Raw genomic sequence first — 20,989 nt, forward strand, 5'->3', positions numbered from 1 at the left:
GTGCAGGAGAGTTCCCTTTGCTCCACACCCTCTCCAACATTGGTTGTTTCTAGATTTTTTGATGATGGCCATTCTGACCGGTGTGAGGTGATACCCCATTGTGGCTTTGACTTGCATTTCTCTGATGATTAGTGACGTTGAGCATCTTTTCATGTGTTTGTCGGCCATCTGTATGTCTTCTTTGGAGAAATGTCTATTTAGGTCTTCTGCCCATTTGTGGATTGGCTTAATTGCTTTTTTGGTATTAAGCTGCATGAGCTGCTTGTATATTTTGGAGATTAATCCTTTGTCCGTTGCTTCATTGGCAAGTATTTTCTCCCATTCTGAGGGTTGTCTTCTTGTTAGACTTTCTTTTTTAACTTGGATGTGGGGGGAGGAAAATGTAGACATTCAAAAAGATAAGGAAAAAATCAGAAATGTAATTAAGAAATAAAAGCAGAACTAAGGTTTAAAATTTAGGTATATCAAATTTTGGTTCTTTTAAAATATATATTTCTTAAGTTTGCCCACGTTATTGCATTTCTAAACAATTAAAATTTTAACCATATAGTCTGTAATCTTTAAGCTTCCATTATAAAAATGCCCTTTGATCATTTCCCATCTCAAACCTAAAATTAAATAACAAAAGCTGTGTATGAATAACATTAAGAGAACGACACGAGGAGAAAAATAAGGAGAAATCCTCCATCATGGTTAAGAATTCTACTCTTAAAAATAAACGGCAATTCATCGCTCTCTCTCTTTCTCTAATCTTGTTAATTAGAGAGAAACAGACCTCTATGAATTTCTGTCTCTCCAATTCGATTTTAGATCCAACATCACTTAAGTACAAATCCCAACACTACTTGCTTTACAGATAGATTACATAACATTTCTGTATATCCTTTCATCTACAACATTTCAAATATTCAATATGCCCACTCAGGTGGTACCATATTTTTTAAAAAACTCCTAAATAAAAGACTAACTAAAAGATTATATTCGTCTCATTCTAACAATAGACATATTATTTCCAACTATAGCAAGCTCTACTTAGGAAAGAAGAGGCTATTTGAAAAAGCCTTAGACAAAATAAATGTAGCATCAAGAAAACCATCTGAAATGAAGCACAGAGTAACACAGAATAGCTTTCTTTTTGTACTGTGTCATTTACATAGATGAACACTAAAAGCAACGATTTGAGTTTCTAGATGAATTGGTAATAACCTAGAAAATCAAATTTTGCTTCATGAATATAAACTCATTTTTAATGTTTATCATGTTTAGATTTTTAAAATACAATCATGACTATGATAACATAAAAGCTTCTAAATGTGATTTATTTACTAAGGACATAACTCTAAGGTACCACATTAAAGCTGCCACCTATAGCTCGGGTATCCAGCAGCTAAAAGGGTCAGCTGCATTACTAAAAGGGAGAGGGCAGATGCTGCCTATAAATGCCCACTGCTTTAAATAAATCAACAACAGCTGCCAGCCAAGGCCTCCTTCTCCCTCCCCTCTCCAGAAAGCCACCCACATCCCACCAACTCTGAAGGGAAGGAAAGATTAAAAACGTAAATGTGTATATATAAATACACATACATACATACATACATGCATTTATACATATATGAAAGTGTTTTGTGTGTGGGAGGGGACAGGGTTGCTTTTGATGACAACAGGAAACATCTCCAAATGGAAAGATATTTAAAAGTAGCCTTATTGCGACTAGCTGGACAGATCAAAGTTAAACAGCATTGTATAATACGGAATAAATAATTCACCTCTAGTGTCATCTAAGAAAATATATATTAAACTAAGATTCACAGTCTGATGTTTCTGTGCTTTTAGTTCAGGCCACTCAGAAGGAAAGGGAGAAAATGTCTTTAATACCCCCCAACATTAGGGCAATGTAACTCATGCTCCCCTGAGAAATGAAGTAGTATAAAAATATTTCTAGCAGTTACATTAAAGCTATACATAAAGTTTTGTTCGATCTCTTCATACAGGAAAAAATTTAAGTCTCCCAGAAGCAGAAGGTGATGAAATTAAGAGGCATATAACAGAGAATAAAAGAAGATATTGGGGGGAATTAAGTACATTACTCATTAATAATTACAGAAATTAAAAACGTATGAATCACAATGACCCAGTGGTCTACAGATATAGGTTTTTATCTATTGGTTAAACAAGACACAATATTATTTAAACACACAGAAAAGAGAAAATGGAAAAAAACATACATAATACACTGCAACTCAGTCTTACCTATCCTACAGGACAGGTATTTTATTACAAATTTTATTATAAATTTTCTTTACTTAATACTGTTTCCTAGATGATATTATGTGACCTCACGAAACAATATTTCAGGGGCTTCCCTGGCAGTCCAGTGGTAAAGATTCCACACTTCCACTGCAAGGGGGTGTGGGTTTGACCCCTGGTGGGAGAACTAAGATCCAGCATGCCACGCAGCCAAAAAGAAAAAAAAAAAAAAAAAGAAAGAGAGAAACAATATTTCAATAGAAACAATAGAAGTTTGCATTATAAGGTATGAAGTTGCATTATAAGGTATGAAGTTGGTCAGTGCCTAAGCAGAAATATACTCTGACCTACTTGACTCATCTCCTCTCTTATGACAAATTACAGGTCCCCTTTTTCCTTTGTCCATGTCCCCTTTTTCCTTTTCCTTCATCAATGGATGAAAAAAGTCAAAAGGTACAAACCTCCAGTTATAAGATAAATAAGTACTACAGATGTAATGTACAACATGACAAATATAATTAACACTGCTCTATGTTTTGTATGAAAGTTAAGAGTAAATCCTAACAGTTCTCATCACAAGGAAAAATTTTTTCTATTTCTTTAATTTTGTATGTATATAAGATGATGGATGTTCACTAAACTTTTTGTGATAATCATCTCACGATAGATGTAAGTCAAATCATCATGCCAAGCACCTTAAACTTATACAATGCTCCATGTCAATTTTATCTCAATAAAATTGGAAGAAACAATTTAAAAACTCAATGAACACTTACAATGGGTGAAATTAATTACATATAAATTATACCTCAATAAAGTTTACTTTTTAAAGAAAAAAAACTGTTTCTCCCAAAGAACACCAGAGTATTGTGTAATTCCTGACTACCAAAAAATTTTTGCTGCTGTAACCCGTTCTATTTTCACTCTCTTATATATTTCAAGTGGCCAGTCCTGATACATATGTATATGAGTTTGATAAGAATATAAAATATTTCCATGCAAAATATGTAAGAGAGAAATTTTGACATAATCCATTAGAAGATAATTGAATATGCTTTCTATGAAGTGGTATGAGACACCTTGAACATAAAAATACTTGAACTCATACCTGCTGACATAAAATAAAGTCAACGCCAATGAAAGCACAATTCTTTTAAAATTTCTTTTCTACAACCTAAAGTAACAGTATAGGCATACTCATTAGTATAATAAATACTTATGCATATAAGGAATTCAAATCACAATTATGCCCTTCATGAAATATGGATCTAAGACTATTCATGAGGTATTCATCTATGTCTGACAGAATAAAAAAGGTTAAGAAAATGTCTGACCTGAACAAACAAATAAATGTTCCATAAATAAATTCCCATCACCCACAGAAAAGAAGACAATTACTGAGGCTAAATTAAATTCCCACAAAATTGAAAACATTTCTCTCAGGCCATAGTTTTAATCTACTCCTACAACAAATGCATTATGGTCAAAAAAAAATTTTTAGTAGCCAAAGAAAATATTTCTTTAACTTCCCATAAGCAAAGTGTTCAGGTTATGAAGCAGTATGCCTATGACCCTTCTAACTGAGTCACGTGTTTTTAACTGCTTCATTAATCCCTTCAGTCAGTCAGTTATTCAACCAACATTCACTGAATACCAACTCACTGCCAAGCTTGAAGAAATTGAATAGGGTGGTCCCTATGTGAAAAGAAGAAATGCCCATTCTTTTTTCAGTTTTACTGAGCTATAATTGACAAATAAAATTGTATATATTTAAAGTATACAACATGATGATTTGACATAGATACACTTTGTGAAATGATTATCACAATCAGATTAACACATATGTCACCTTACATGGTTGCCATTGTGTGTGTGTGTGTGAGTGTGTGCGTGTGAGACGAGAATGCTCAAGGTCCACTCTTAGAAAATTTCAAGGATACAACACAGTATTATTAACCATAGTCACCATACTGTACATTAGATTCCCAGAGCTGATTAATCTTATAATTGAAGTCTTGTCCCATGTGACCAGAATCTCTCCATCTCCCTCATCCCTAATAACCACTCTTCTACTCTCTGAGATGCCCATTCTATAAGCCAGCTCCCCAGAGAAAACTCTCAGCTAGAGAAAGTAGTCTCCCCAGACTTGAAACTAAAGCATCCCTAAAGACTACACATCATAGGACCCCAGTTCTGGCCACAGAAAGAGCCTAGACTGGGGAACTAAGACCTATTAGAATTCACACTGGAAGACAAATGACTTGTTTCTGTGCTGCATGGCATTCTGAATGAACCTCATCTAATACTGCTATTCAGTTTAGCTTGTTTTTAAGAAACCAAACATTGCAGACTCACTGGGCTTCTAGGAACTAGTGAATTTCACTACATATTTGAGTATCACTTGGAAGGTTCAAATGGCTTAAAGATGAGATTTGCCAAAACTCAAGGTACTGTTTTCATTTATTTTCATATTGCTAAAAGTAAAGCAATACTTCTAGTCAAAACTGTATTTCTTGAACTCAAATGTGACATGATCTTGAAAGATATTTTCAAAATAAATATGAATTTTCATGAAATATATACAAGCTGGAAGAAAGATACATATTTGGGGGGAATAACACAAGAAAGGTGACAAGAATCTCCCTAAAAGCAACACATAACTATTGCTTGATTTTTCTAAAGTATTTTTAAATTATAGCACTTAAAAATGGGCAAAAGTAATCTAGACAAGAATTATTCTAATTTTAACAAAACTTCATTTAACTTTTCTTAAAAGACTAGTTTTTAGACATAAGTAACTAAGGAGTAAAAAAGGAAAGAGTTAAGATGAATAATCAATCCAAAGTTACTATGAGGATATGAATTTGTTGATTAAGTGTAAAGAATTCACTATCTATATTCTATTCTATTCTATTCTGCAGATGTAGAGAACAGACTTGAGGACACGGGGCTGCTGTGGGGGGCAAAGGGGAAGCTGGGACGAAGTGAGAGAGTAGCACAGACATTTACGCTACCAACTGTAAAACAGATAGCTAGGGGGAAGTTGCTGTATAACAAAAGGAGATCAACTTGATGATGGGAGGTGCCTTAGAGGGCCGGGACAGGGAGAGGGGGAGGGAGTCGCAGGAGAGAGGGGATATGGGGATGTATGTATAAATATAGCTGATTCACTTTGGTGTACAACAAAAACTGGCACAACAGTGTAAAGCAATTATGTTCCAATAAAGAGCTTAAAAAACTAAGTAAACAAATAAATTCTATTCTAACAAACACAAATTATGTTTTATAAAAGTGCCAAAAAAGCAACATGTAAATTTATGAGATCTGCCTCTAAGCAGACACCAATAAAAAAAAATTGTATAATATTTTGTTAAATAGAAATTTATTTTGCTTAGATATTTTAAATTTTTTAAACTATAAAAATTATATATTTGCTCAACTGAAACTGGCACAAAAAACTATTATTATAACTATTTTCTTTAGAGTAATTTTTGTGTAGAAAACAGTAATACACATGTCCGTTTCCAGCAAAGACATAATAAATAGTCTGGGGAAAAAGAGAAATAAAACAAACGCAGAAAGAGAAAAACAAATACCGTATGCTAACACATATATGGAATCTGAAGAAATGGTACTGATGAACCCAGTGACAGGCAAGAGTGGAGATACAGAAGTAGAGAATGGACTTGAGGACACGGGGTGGGGTGGGGGGCGAAGGGGAAGCTGGGACGAAGTGAGAGAGTAGCATAGACATATTTACACTACCAACTGTAAAATAGATAGCTAGTGGTAAGTTGCTGTATGACAAAGGGAGATCAACTTGATGATGGGAGATGCCTTAGAGGGCCAGGACAGGGAGAGCGGGAGGGAGTCGCGGGAGGGAGGGGATATGGGAATATATGTATAAATACAGCTGATTCACTTTGGTGTACCTCAAAACCTGGTACAAGAGTGTAAAGCAAATATATTCCAATAAAGAGCTTAAAACAAACAAACAAACAAATGCATAGGTTTAGTTGATCACACACACTATATCCCTTACTTAAAAAGTAATTCATTTCAATTATACATAAAGAAATCCCTATGTTTAATTCTAAATCATGAAAATTTTTCTATACCACCTCAAACAAGGGAAGTCTGTTCTAATCTTAGAGTACGTCATCCCTGGGCATTACTTCTATCATACCACTATGCCACACACACCAAAAAATAAAAAATAAAATAGCAAATCTTTCAAAAAACTACAGCTTTGATTCTTGTAATCTTCTTTCCATAAAACTATGCAATAAGTTCTAAATTTTGCCATTTTTATATGGTGATGCTTTAATGGTTGCAGTAGTTGTGGTGATGTCAGTTACACTGAAGAACAACAGATGGGCTGGAGAGAAGAACAAAGCATTTCCTACCATATGGAAGCCTGCAGAAATTGAAAAAGCAGCAAGATAACTTTTTTATCTCCATCCGCCCATTACTCCCAATGTGATTGTTTTAATTTTTCATATATTTCTGCTAAAATTTAAGTACTCTGAATATTGTTTCCATAGAAACTGTTCCTGCTGCTTGATCAGTCACACACTACTAGCTCCACGCTACATTCTCACAGTATAGACACAGCTGAGGCTTTGCAAAGTAGAGAATGTTTTTTTCCAACTACATATCTTGACAGATGTCATATATGCTTTTTCCATCATTAACAAAGTTTTTTTAAAAAGAAAGGAAATGTAGGATTTTTATACTCCTAAATGTTCAAAGTTATTACAAAATTTATTGCTAAAGGTAAACTGTTATATAGTCCAAATGAGAATAATTTTCCTTACAAGAAAATTTTTTAAATGTTCAATTAATATGAACTGTACCTACTCATTTGAAATACGAAGGTAACAAGATAGGTTAAGAAGAGGGGAGAAATTTGTTGTTGGAAATAAATATAAATGAAAGATAAAAGGTAGTATTTTTTTCACTATATTTTGACAACTGAATATTAGTAATTTCTAATTTACAAACCATAACTTTTCTTTCAAATAAAGAGAAAATAGGAATAATTTTCTACAACATTGTTCTTCTTAAATAAAATACTTAATAGTTTATCTTTCATTTTTTATTCATTCCAAAATATTTATATCTAAATCTAATACATCTAAACTACTTTAGATTTAAATGAAAGAGCCTTGGCAGCATCATTATTTTTCCAAAGACTGAAGCTGATTTTTAGAACACCTGAAGCTTTCTAAAAGTTACTTAAAGAACATATCCAGATTCTTCCACCCCCTCAGTCCCACACTCCAAAAATAATCACTTTTGTTTTAGACTTCTACCTTCTGGTTTTTCAAATGTTTACCATTTTAATTTCAAACAATACACTTTCATTAGACTGAATACTGGATAGCCCTAATCTGAAAGGGAAGCAATTGTTTTGGAGAAAAAAAAGGTATGAGAGTTTTTTAGTAGAAACAAAAAGAGTTGGAACTTCTAGTAGCATGGTAGACTAAATACTCTGAAGGACCCTATCAGTTTCTGCTTTTCCATGTTGGAACATTAACCCATTTATGCTATAATTAGTTGTTTACATGTTTGGTTATGAGCTTGGGCATATTATTGATCTTTCCATGCCTCAGTTTTATCACCTATAAAATGGGAATAGTAAGAATATTAATAATAGCAACAATTCTTAGAAGAATTAAATAAATTACTATGTGTAAAGCCTTAGAATACTGCCTGGTGCATAGTAAGTGAAATAAGTGTTAGCTATTATTACCTTGGAACAGTGTTATGATAAAAGAACATGTTACTAATTAGACAATGTATGCTCTAAGACATCTTCATAACATGTAATACACGCTATCTACAAATGTTAAAATACTCTCACTCTAAAAACATTTGAAAATTAAAGTTGACTTTTTGATGAACTACAAGGGGAAAAAAAGTATAATAAATCTTTCTTTCTGCACTAAGCAAAGTTTTCATACAGCCAAGGCTTATCAAGATTTGAAATAAGTTCTAATTAGAACATAGGTTCTACACTAAAGAATTTATGTTCAATAATGGCATCCTGTCATCTTCTTAAAACAGAAACACTTTAACTTTCAATTAGTACAGTTTTCTCTATGGTTTTAAATATTACACACTCAAAACAAATTATATAGGTATCTGAATCTTTCTTTTTTAGCATATCAATAAAACAAGTAGTAACTGTTTCTATTTTACACTTATTTTAAATAGTAAACTTCATTTCAGTGAACAAAAATTAGAAGACTTTCTCTATCTACAGGCAGGAAAACCACTGAATACAGATTTCCATTTTAGAATATGTGGGAACCCTCCTATCTATTCTGTGACAGATTTCAGGGGTCACAGAGGTCAGATAATTGAGATATAAACCCCTATTTTAGAAGGCAAGATTTCATTTACTTACCAGTTTCAAGTTAAAGTTATAAAGAGGACTTAAATGATAACATGATTACTTAATGATATTATATTTTTAACCCCATTTTTTATAATTTTAATTAGTATTCCAGTCTCTTGAAATGAAATAAAGCACCACCACTCTCCCCAATCTGTTTTTTAAAGATGTAGGGAGTTAGTGAAGATTTCTAAACTATTAAATAAACACTTCAGAAGTTTCAAATGAGTTACTAACGTAGTTCTTTTTAGAATTTGAGATCCTAATGATGCAACGATGCCAGTACAAAACAGGCAATAAATATGTACTGCTGTATTCTTGCATTTCCTTTCAGATAACAGTTGATTCTAATGTTAAGGCATCCAACTTTAGCTTATACAGTAAGATTTACATGTTTACAAATGCCCTTTTTTATTTTCGCAATATCCCAGATATGCACTCCAATGCTAGTTCAGAAGTATAGACCGTATACTGGTTAACAAATTAAAAGAACTAAGTTCATTAAAAGTTCCAAAGTTCTTAGTAGCAGCATATAACCTAATATTATCCAAAAAAATCACTTTGTTTCCCTTTAATATTCTCCAGTAAGCGACTTGGAAAATGGAACTTTTTTCCTCTGGGAAATATAAATATTTTTTAATAATTTAGAAATAAATTTAAAGCCTCGTTCTAGCTTTGAAACCAGAGTATTTGAAGTGTGTAGAGAAATTATGTATTTCCAAGAAAGATGCATGTATTTCCAAGAAAGATGAAAGCAAAGTCACCAACCTGATACAAATGATCTCCAAGACCAAAGGGCCAAGGAAGCTATGCATTTACTAAAAGACAAAACTCACCCCAACTAGTGAAAAGCAAAACACTTTCCTGCTGCTACCACTTTATTGAACAACTGACTCCTCTGCCAGCCACCTCATTCACTATGAAATTAACTCTTATATCAGTATAGGATAGAGAAACAGAAACCAAAACATAAGCTTTTTCCATGTAGATTATTTTCTTCGAGACTGAGCACTTTCTTTTAAGAGAAGCTCACAGCCCTGATGACAGTATGTCTAAATAAATTTTTCAGTGGAAATACATGGTAATAAGATGAAATCCACCATTAAAACATTTAATTTATAAAACAGAAGAGAATAAACCCAGATAGCATTCTAAGTGCAACTCCTTATCCTTGGCTGTACAGTGTTTCTAAAACCTCTGGCAGGCAAATTAAACAGATTTACTATGGAATGTACCAAAGTCAAACAATCTGCAACTATAATTACTATTAAACTTTTCATGAGAATGGAGGATGCTGTGTTTTACATTACCACATAAAAAATAAAATAATGAAAACATAAGACCACAAGCAAAAGATATCTAATTTTCATAAGGAAAGTTTTTCTGAGGATTATAACCTCAATTGATAAATAACAATAAAGATATGGCTTTTTAATTTATTTATAAGATTACTGCAAGTCTTTTCCATGTGAATAAAATACTTATCAAAGGAACAATCCTGGACTTCCTAGGTGGCACAGTGGGTAAGAATCCACCTGCCAATGCAGGGGACACGGGTTCGATCCCTGCCCCAGGAAGATACCACATGCCGCAGAGCAACTAAGCCCGTGTGCCACAACTATTGAGCCTGCACTCTACAGCCCATGAGCCACAACTATTGAGCTCACATGCTGCAACTAATGAAGACCTCGCACCTAGAGCCCGTGCTCTGCAACAAGAGAGGTCACCACAATGAGAAGCCTGCGCACCACAATGAAGAGCAGCCTCCACTCGCAGCAACTAGAGAAAGCCCATGTGCAGCAACAAAGACCCAACACAGCCAATAAAATAAATAAATAAATAAATAAATAAATAAATAAATAAAAAGGAGCAATACTACAGTTTATAAAGCAGCATAACAAATGATAGGCCACAGGTCAACCATGGTTTAGCTACATGGCTATAAGGACTTTACAAGCACAATTCTTGTTCAAATGATATAAAATCCAATCAACATAAAATCTAGAAGGCATCTCATTAAAGAAGTTGACCATACACAATGGAAATACTGTACATGCATACAAGCAATGATGACTATTAAAAGTAAAGCAATTCATTTTATCCCCAAAATGCTGCAATAGAATTGATATAAACAATTTGTCCAAATCATGGTTACTGAGGTACCAACAATAAGAGGATGAAAAAAAATACCAAATATAATAAATTCTGTTCTTCCTTCTCTTCCTTCCCCCATATCTCCTTACATTGTTATAATCTATTGTGTTACACTAGCAGGCCCACCATGTCCCAAACTGAAACTCCCCTTTTCTGACAGGTGTTCTCTCGCCCTATCTATATTTATATTTATATTTATTTATAACATAATATATAATACTAATATGATTAACAACCCAATTATAATCTTATGCCACTTAAGTTACAATGGGTTTCTTTGAAACTGACTTATCATTATTAATACAGAAAAGATATTTTTTTACTTCCCAAATAAAATGAAAAGGCAAAACAAAACTAAAACTAAACAAGCAAATAAAAAATAGGGGAAGGAATTAGACTTCTCGAAAAAATAATAATGAAAACACTAAAAATCAATAAGCTTCATCACAGTAAAATAAGCTAAATTAAGCTTAATTTAATTACAATGCCAAAAGAACCAATTACAATCAAATACAAAATTTCTGAAAATCATCAAAAGAATACAAATAGTATATTCTGGTGAGGAAAATGGAAGTTTAGGAAAACAAATTAATGTCAAAACCCACTATGTTAAATTTTATGAGGGTATGTAAATCTTTCAATTGATCTAGAATTTATAATGAACACTGCACAAAATAAGACCAAATATGAACAAGTCAGAAAGTACAGTGGGATACCCAATTACTAAAGACAGTGATATATTCTGTGTAAAATTAAGAGCTCAATCACCTTTCAAGGACCATATCTTTCTAAAAAGGTTGTCATTTTGTTTTTAAATTTTAAAGTCCCAAAAAACTCACTATACTGCTCAATCTCTAGCTTGAACAGAAATTATTTTTGGAAATTAAATGGTAGTCAAAACCGGAAAAAAGCCAATTTCTCCAGAAGAATTCCTAAATTCAGTACTATTCAAATATAATTTCCAACTAGATTTTTCTCCACAATTTAATCACATGATCCTATGGCTCTTTTGCAATGTTCAATTCAATATGGCAACAGTCCTCATGCAGTCTCTCCAATACTTAACTAAAACAGCCATTCAGGAACTGAAAAGAGACAAAGACACAGGCACAAAAATCACCGGAAAATGGGAGAAAAGGGGAAGAAAGCATAGAAAGCAATCCCATAAGCTGTAAATTCAGAACCTAAAAGAAATTTAGACTAATTTTAACAGGTAGATAAAGCCAAAAACAGAGCTTTAGTTTATGCCACACCCCAGCTTCACTTCATAGAGACAACCTGAACAAAGGTAGGAAGATGTTTTATTCTTCTTCCCTAATCTCAACACCTACCCTAATCTGGTTCAGAAACCCAGGTTCCACAGGAACCACAAAATCATGCTGACATCTTTTACTACTCAAACCTGACCTATTATGGAAGCTAGGTATTTTATTCCTACGCATCGGAACCTTTCCCACTTCTGCCACTGTCCTTGGCCTCTCTACACTATGTACGTCCATATAGAGGTAACAAGTTCTGTAAAACAACTGGCTAAGTAAAGGATAGAAATTAAACAGTAGCATATTATATGCTCAGAAATACAATCCCAGCTAAAAACATGTTTCAAAGTAAGACATACCTGGTACAGGTACATCATGGGAATTACAGCCTGCCACATACTACACTAGCTAATGATACCAAAGATGCAGGAAGTGGGAGGCATGCGGAAGGGAGAAAAATATCACTTCAGTAGACTAAAAAAAGTCTCCAATGGTAGACATAGAAAAGAGCAAAACCAATGCTGTGGAAGCATTGATACAGAACACAAAATTCAGACACTCTCTGAGAAAATAGAAAGAAAAATGACAAAGAAATAAAAATTATGAGGAAGAACACAGTGGATATGGGAACGCAAAATAAATAGCCAACCAAACGATATTTATTTCCCTGAAGGATGGTCTATATCAAACAGAAATGAAAGAATAATCAAACATACAATATAAGGAAGTTTTCTTCAGCAGCCAAACAGAGTCGAAACAGATTAAATCCACCACGTTCCCAACTAAATCAAGGAAAACAATATCATACAAATATACAGTGACAAATATGGCATTTACAGAAAAAAAAATGAAAAACATTCTTCAAGCAACCAGATACAAAGAACTAGTTACTTCCAACAGAAGAAAAATCAAGTTTTCCATAATTCTCTCCCCAGCAACAATAAACATCAACAGATTTAAAAAAATTACTTCCAGTCAAAGATGGCACACCAAAACTCCTCAAAACTCACCAAAAATAGCAGGCAGTATGACAATAACAACCAGTGCCCCCAACAAAAAAGGGAAATTGAAGAAGGAAATCACTACAATCATGATCAACAAACTCTGAGGCTAAACATCTTATATACTTTTTTTTTTATTGAAGTATAGTTGTTTTACAATGTTCCAGGTATACAGCAAAGTGATTGTGTTGTACATATACACGTGTCTATTCTTTTTCAGATACCTTTCCCTTATAGATTATTACAAGCTATTGAATAGAGTTCCCTGTGCTATACAGTAGGTCCTGGTTGTTTATCTGTTTTATTGAGGCTGAACATTTTAAATTCTGGACCATAATAAGATAGGATGCCAAGAGCTGACACATGCTTCTCAGGCCTCAAGCACTGAGGTATACAGAGTCAGGTCCTAGACTAACATAATGAGATCTAAGGGCACAGGTGGGATGCAGGAAATGGAATATAGAAAACCACTAATAACCAACAAGGACTTACTGTATAGCATAGGGAACTATACTTAATATCTTGTAATAACCTATAATGAAAAAGAATCTTAAAAAAAAGAATATATATATAATATACATAACTGAATCACTTTGCCTTACACCTGAAACTTCTTAAGTGAATTGCTGCCATCATTTTAAAAATGAGCAATAATTGCAACGTAACGAACAAAGGACCTCTGTATAGAAACTGCAAATAAAGTAAAAGAGATAGAGATGAGGGAGACTGGAACATAAACAAAAAGCAGAAAATATCCATAGCAAGAACTTCCTAGGGAAATAAAAGAATAAATCAGATGAATAGCTACCATAGTATCAATGAAATGAGAGAAACATAATTTTTTCTTTGTTTGAAAGCATAAACACAAGCTGGAGGGATGAAAGCCACATTAGAAGCAATAACAAGAAAAAACAGAATAAACTAAAAACAAACATAAGAGCATGATAAAGAGACATGGATAAAAATTACACAAATCAAAATAGAAAAAAAGACAATTAATGAGATGATGCTAGATTTGGAAGACAGTGTAAGTTTAATATATTTATAATGATGATATTGATTAAGAAAAGTGAACTGGTAAACTAGAACCAATATTCAAAGATATTATGGGAGAAAATTTTTCTGACATGAATGAAAACATGAATCTATCAAATCTCACCTTTTTCAAGAACAAACTGATACATACAAAATTAATCAACTGAAGATAATGCTAGTGAATTTACAGTCTGTTAAGGATTTAAAAAATAAGTCAGATACAAGCATCCAGGAAGAAAAAGTAATTCATTCAATAAGAGGATTTAAAAAAAATTTCAGCCAGCCTCAGACTTTACCACAGTAACTGTCAACACCAAATGGAAGGTCCAAAATTCTGAGGGAAGCTAAGATAACCTTCAAGTATAAACGCAATAAACAATTCTCAAGAATGCAAGAAAACTTTAAGACTTTCTTCAAATCTACTGGATGATTAAATCCAACTAACCAAGAAATAAATCAAGATAATTCAGGAACAGTAAAAGAATTAGTAGTGAGCTTTGAGTGCATAGAATGAAAGGACTAAAAATTATGATTACTAAAATGTATGTAAATGTTTTAAACTTTGGCAAAATAATAGTAAGATACCAACAATGTCAGGACTTGGTAAGAAGAGAGGATGAAGAAAGCATAAGTATGCTGCTTGCCTTATCTTTTATAACAGGAGTCAATCAATGGACACTGCCAAAAGTTGAAATACCACTTTAAAAAACTGAAAATATCAACCTTTTACTTTTTTTCTATCTTTGTTTAGAGGGGTCTTTTAGAAACTGAAATATAGCATTGTGAATAAATATTTATGTAAAATTCATTTATTCCTTCCATTTTATCTATTTCTTTTTCCTGTTAGAATATAAAATAAATTTATATACAAAAACACATGATTCTGCTTTGTAAATTTTATTCTACGCTTAACTGGCATATTTGTAGACAAAAACATCAGGCTTGATGTTTAACGGGTGCTAACAAATGTTAATTCTGGATGGTAGGATTGAGGTAATTTTGGTGGAATACTTATTAGTTTTATTTTTTGTTTTCTTACTTGTATCTTTAAATAATGCTTAAGTTTTCTCTCTCTCTCTCTCCTTTTTTTTTTTTTTTTCTTTTGCCTCACCAAGTAGCTTGCAGGATCTTAGTTCCCCGACCAGGGATCAAACCCAGGCCCAGGGGCAGTGAAAGTGCCAAGTCCTAACCACTGGACGACCAGGGGATTCCCAATAATGCTTGCGTTTTAAATAGTGCAGTTCTATACTTTTTACAAAAATCACGAAGTTATTTTTTCCACAAAAGTTATTTTTTAAAAAAGAAAGGATCGGACTTCCTAGGTGGCACAGTGGTAAAGAATCCACCTGCCAATGCAGGAGACACAGGTTCGAGCCCTGCCCTGGGAAGATTCCACATGCCACGGAGCAACTAAGCCCGTGCGCCACAACTGTTGAGCCTGTGCTCTAGAGCCAGTGAGCCACAACTATTGAGCCCATGTGCCGCAACTATTGAAGCCCAAGAGCCTAGGGCCCGTGCTCCACAACAAGAGAAGCCACAACAACGAGGAGACTGCGCACCACAATGAAGAGTAGCCCCCACTCGCAGCAACTAAAGAAAGCCTGTGTGCAGCAACAAAGACCCAACACAGCCAATAAATAAATTAAATAAATAAAAAAAATTTTTTAAAAAGCAGCTCTTAATTAAAAAAAAAAAAAAAGGATCAACACCAATAAAGCTTGAGGGAAAAATGTGACAATGAATTTTTACCGTACAATGTAACACCCTATACCATTCTGGGGAGCATTTAAATCAACCCATTGAGAGGTGAAGCAAAATTAATATATTAAAAAATTGTAATTTATGATATTAAAAGGTTCATAATCTTCAACAGATATAGAAAAAATACATTAAAATTACTATTGTTTACATAAAAAGCGAATACAAATTTTAAAATATTCTTGAAAAAATCATTAGACTAGCTTAACAATAATTTATAGCTGATAAAAATAAAGAAATATGTATGTGTATGTAACATCTAATACACGAAAGAATCCAAGCACAAAGAAACCACAACTCACATATAAGAAATAGAAATCAAAGAAAACAGTATAAAAAGTAGAGACTATCATACAAGCTGAAAAATGACAAAATACATTGAATTTTAAATGGGTTAAAAGACAATAGTCTTCAAAATGGGTTGAAAAATCCAATCAAATTATGTTTATAAGAGATACACCCAAAATAATGTTATGGGTTAAAAAAGCTTAGACAATAGCATACCAATAATTAATAGCAAAGTGAACTCAAAGCAAACAAAACAAAACAAAGAAGCAAGAAAACATTACATGAAAGCACAAACAAAGGTCACTTTATATTGGCAAAATTTTAAACTAACCAAAAAATAAAATAACTATCATAAACATAAGCTGAATACATAGAACTAAAGTATATAAATCAAAAATACTTAGATATTCAACAAAAAATAACAGAAAAATATAGTAATGAAAGACAAACATTTCACTCCTGAGTTACAACAGATTAATAGAGGAAAATATCAATAAGAATGCACAGTCTCTGAAAATCATAATTTATGCTCTACCCTACTTTCAGGAAATATTTACAAATATTATGTGGAATATTAAGCCACAAAGAAATCCTTTAAAATATAATATAGCAAAAAGTGTATATATAGGTCAACATTCTCTTTCTACAAAGCACAAAGGAAAAAAAAAAAACAAATTAACAGCAAACGTTAAACTAAAAAAGAAAAAGTCACTTTGAAATTTAAAAACTCTTCTAAATTTAAAAACGTCTTCAAAGAAACAGTATCCTTCCAACTATGTCTCAATTTTTTCATATTTAAAAAAAGGCTTTTAAACTAAAAGCTCTTATAAGGTCTTTCTAGCCACCCCTCACTCTGACACACACAAACTATAATGATTTTTATGTATCTACCAAACATATACCATATGTTCAGCTTTCTGACTGATTATCCAATGTGATAGGCAAAAGTAGAACAGGTCCCTACATTAAAACAGTGTATGATCAAATTAGGGAGTTAGGAAAAGCAAAGAGCAGCTGCCAACATACTATAAATATTATAGAAATTCACAGGAGGTCAGCGTAGAGAGGGAAGGCTTATTTATGTGACTTGTTAGGACAGGAAGATAGAAGAAATTTGAAAATCCAGAGAAGAAATGGGAGAAACATTCTGGTCAAGAATACTATATCCACGAAGGCTAAAGAATAATGTGTTAAATACTGACAGTTATAAAAAGTTACTATAGTGAATAGAGCCTAGGAAGAAAAACACCAAAGTACTAGACCAAATTGTTTATACTAAAAACTGAGCTGTAACAAGATTTTAAAGCACAATGGCTGAGGCTGCCAGCTAAAGTTTGGAAAGTCTCCCATCACTTTGAAGGTCCATTCAAATAGACTTCCACTTTTAGGTATATTTCATATCTCTAGAGAGAATAACGTTACCAATAAACAATGATTTTTATTTGCCATTTGGGAAACTGACCATAGCGGAGGTAAGATACTCGGCCAGGCTTCCATAGCTACTTCGTGCAACGAGAGAAAAACAGTAATAGCTAAGAATTTAAAGAACATTATCACATTCGGGCTCCTCTGATTCTGTAAACTGTATTTCACATTCCTATAGTCTACCACACAAAAATGAAAATAATTAGACTAAAAATTCTAATAAAGAATGCCATTTACCCTGAAAAGAAAGAAGGAAACCCAGATTTTAAAATGGTTTACAACAAACAAGGTAGAGAGGACTTGGACTGCCAAGTAGGAGGGAGTGGGAGAAAATAAAGCATCGTAGTTTCTGAAGAAAATGCTGTTATTAAGTATAATTGCACCAACTTGATCCAAACCCAATATTTCTTATTCATTGAAAAGAAACATATTAAAATAGCAGCAATTTCCTTTACAAATAAACACATTCAGCCAAGGAAGCTTCTACCAAAAAGTTTAACCCTAAAGGTAATAAAAAGCAGGAATGAAATTATTTCAGTGCTCTAACTTCAAATAACTTCTAATTACAAATATGTTATAGTCAAGTCAGTAATAATTTTTTTAATTATGCTAAAAATTACAATGAAATTCTTTCAAGCAGTCTAATCCTATACTTTTATGTTAAAGTGCCTAAAAGTAAGAAAAATCTTCATGAATAATTAGAAATTATTGCTATATATTAACTGTGGAAACCATTAATGACAATATATGCACTCATTTATAAGTATGATCTTTAAAAAAGTTGTGAGATACAGGAAGTTTCACTCACAAATACCTAAATTCAGGTGTGACAGGCTAATTTTGAATATAAGCATCTTGCTGCACACTATATAGAAATTTGATTTTTTACTCAAGGTACTTTCAGTTACTATTTGACCCTTGACTTGTAAGTTGTATCTGGACCAGAAACTATAAATTAACCATAAATATCTGCTGAGAAGTTATATCTCTGAGCTTCTCTATGAGTATGGTGACTCTTAAAATAGGCACTTCTCTTGTAAATAATGTATGTGTGATATAAGTGTTTCAACTAAATGATCTCAGTAAGGTCTGTTATCCATCACTCTCCCATGCCCCTCATACACACAAAAACCGCAACGACGTTTTTAGTATTTAAAGATACTGGCTCCTGGGGGCATGGAGACTCTAAGCCAAGATTGGTCACATACCCACCAATGTGAATCTGTCTTCTTGCTCCTGAGCTGTCACTTGGGGGGTCAAAGAGAACAGATCTTGGATGGATATATGAACCACTACAAGAATTACTCTCCCAGAAGAGAAATACTTGACGTTGCTCTGCAGGTAAGATATTTTTCCTGTTCTAAATCATTGTAAGTAAATCTGATATAAAATGTCTGGTGAGTCTGAGTGTTTGGTTGAACTTAAAAGACCACCTGGTGGACTTTGCAAAAGCTATACTCAAAATTTTAAATTTTTCTTCCAATACAAAATATTTGTAATTTGTGTTAAGTGCACAGCAATTATAATTATAGTATTTTCTCATAAAATATGAAGAACAATTCCTTTTTAAAACATTCAATTTTTTTTGAAATTTTTTCTCTTTTTTTAAAGAACTTTTATTGAAATATAATTGACATACAATAAACTGCATATATTTAAAGTGTACAATTTGTTATTTTTTTCTTATTAGTAATGTATATATGGCAGTCCCAATCTCCCAATTCATCCCACCCCAACCACCCCATCCCCCCCCCAGCTTTCCCCACTTGGTATCCATGTTTGTTCCCTACATCTGTGTCTATTTCTGCCTTGCAAACCAGTTGATCTGTACCATTTTTCTAAAATATTCAACATTTTCAAAATATTGTTTTCATTTTTCCAATATTTAAGCTTCAGATTAACCATTAATTCAAATATGAATGCCTTTCATTGAACCTCAACAATAATATTCCATATTCAACCTCTTAAAATGCGGGGATTAGTCACACTTATCAGATAGTATAGGCATCACTGAAGAAGTCTACATACGGTCTTTAAATGTTCAATAAAATGATCTAAATAAGCAAAATTGAATAGATCTGGGAATCTATGAAGCTTTATAGAAAGTTGTGTTTCTATACATTTATTGAGATTTTCAATCCTAAACATAATCTGAGATGTTAAAGAGTTTGTCAAGATCTTGCCTCATATACTGATAAACTAGAAAAATGACACACTTAAACGTCTATTTATCTCATTTTTGACAAATTTTGTAAAGTTAATGTTTAGACACAAATTTTGTCTTTCATTTAAATGCAAGAAGACCCTATTTAAAATCTAAACTGTCTTGAATACAAAATCATTAGTAATTCTGAACCATTTGACATAATAAGTTTTGAAGTGTAACATTCTCACAGTCTAACAATAAGTGATCTCTAAATGGGATCCATTAAGTGCTTGAAGAAATCCTTTTCTATTTTAAAGAAAACAATCTATCAGGTAATCTATTTTCTTGAAATCTTGAATTTATAAAGAATATCTTGCTAGAGATACTAAATAAAAATGATTAAAGGTGCTAATTAAGGCTTTTTTATATCCTTTTCCAATAAAATTTATTATTTTAAATTATCTCCATTGCTGACATTCAATGATGCTTGTCATTCTTTAGTAAAATCATTTGCCATTGTTTTATAAAACTTCTAGTGAATTCCTTGATTAAGGTGCTGTTTTTAAAAAATGACTGTTAAATTAAACCACTTACTGTAAACAGCCCACTCTTACTGCTACAGGAATGTGGGGAAGTTGAGTGGCCCACTTCAGTGTCACATCCTGATAAATATGCAACACGTTATTATGGTTTCCAATCAAAGTATTTACTGTTCCTTCAGAAACTATGGGTTGAAGGTAGAAAAAGAGGATAATAAGAAAACAATCACGTCCAACAGTATATTATATCCCTTTTAGAGGATTTATGATACAAATTAATTCTATCATCTTGACAATGCATAGATTTTAAATAACAAAACATTATTTTTCAACTTCAAGCTATGAATATTAAAAAGAAAAAAATCACTTTATAAGTATATAAAAACTATACATATTACTATAGAAACTGTAACTAGATAATGGCCAACATTTTTGCATTTTATCTAGAAAGGATGAATTTCATTAATATTTAACACATTTAAGCTAATGATTTACTAGACATTCACTACAGACAAGTTATTCTATTAGGCATTACTATGCTCCATTCTGCTTATAAAAGAGTCTAATGTTCTCTTGGAAGCATCTTGAACAGCCACATCTTGGAAAGCATTAATGTATTATACCTGAGGTCAATTCTGCAAGTCATTTTGTACAAAGCAAAATGACTGACAAAACCAAATGTGTGCTTTATATCAAATTTCTATTCAAACTTTAAAAGCTAAAATTTCCATTACATG

The 20,989-nt window shown here is 32.6% G+C and overlaps 1 protein-coding gene across 10 annotated transcripts in view; it reads right to left on the reverse strand.

Annotated features, from left to right (window-relative positions):
• The window catches only part of BBS9 (Bardet-Biedl syndrome 9), a 452,928-nt gene that overhangs the window by 314,621 nt on the left and 117,318 nt on the right, over window positions 1–20,989 (reverse strand). For all 10 annotated transcript variants that reach the window (XM_057732077.1, XM_057732081.1, XM_057732080.1 and 7 more), the window contains one exon: window positions 20,308–20,437. In XM_057732077.1, the coding sequence (XP_057588060.1) occupies window positions 20,308–20,437 (130 nt within the window). The remainder of the gene's footprint in view (window positions 1–20,307; window positions 20,438–20,989) is intronic.

Source organism: Hippopotamus amphibius, chromosome 4, assembly GCF_030028045.1.
Source record: "Hippopotamus amphibius kiboko isolate mHipAmp2 chromosome 4, mHipAmp2.hap2, whole genome shotgun sequence".
Lineage (NCBI taxonomy): Eukaryota > Metazoa > Chordata > Mammalia > Artiodactyla > Hippopotamidae > Hippopotamus > Hippopotamus amphibius.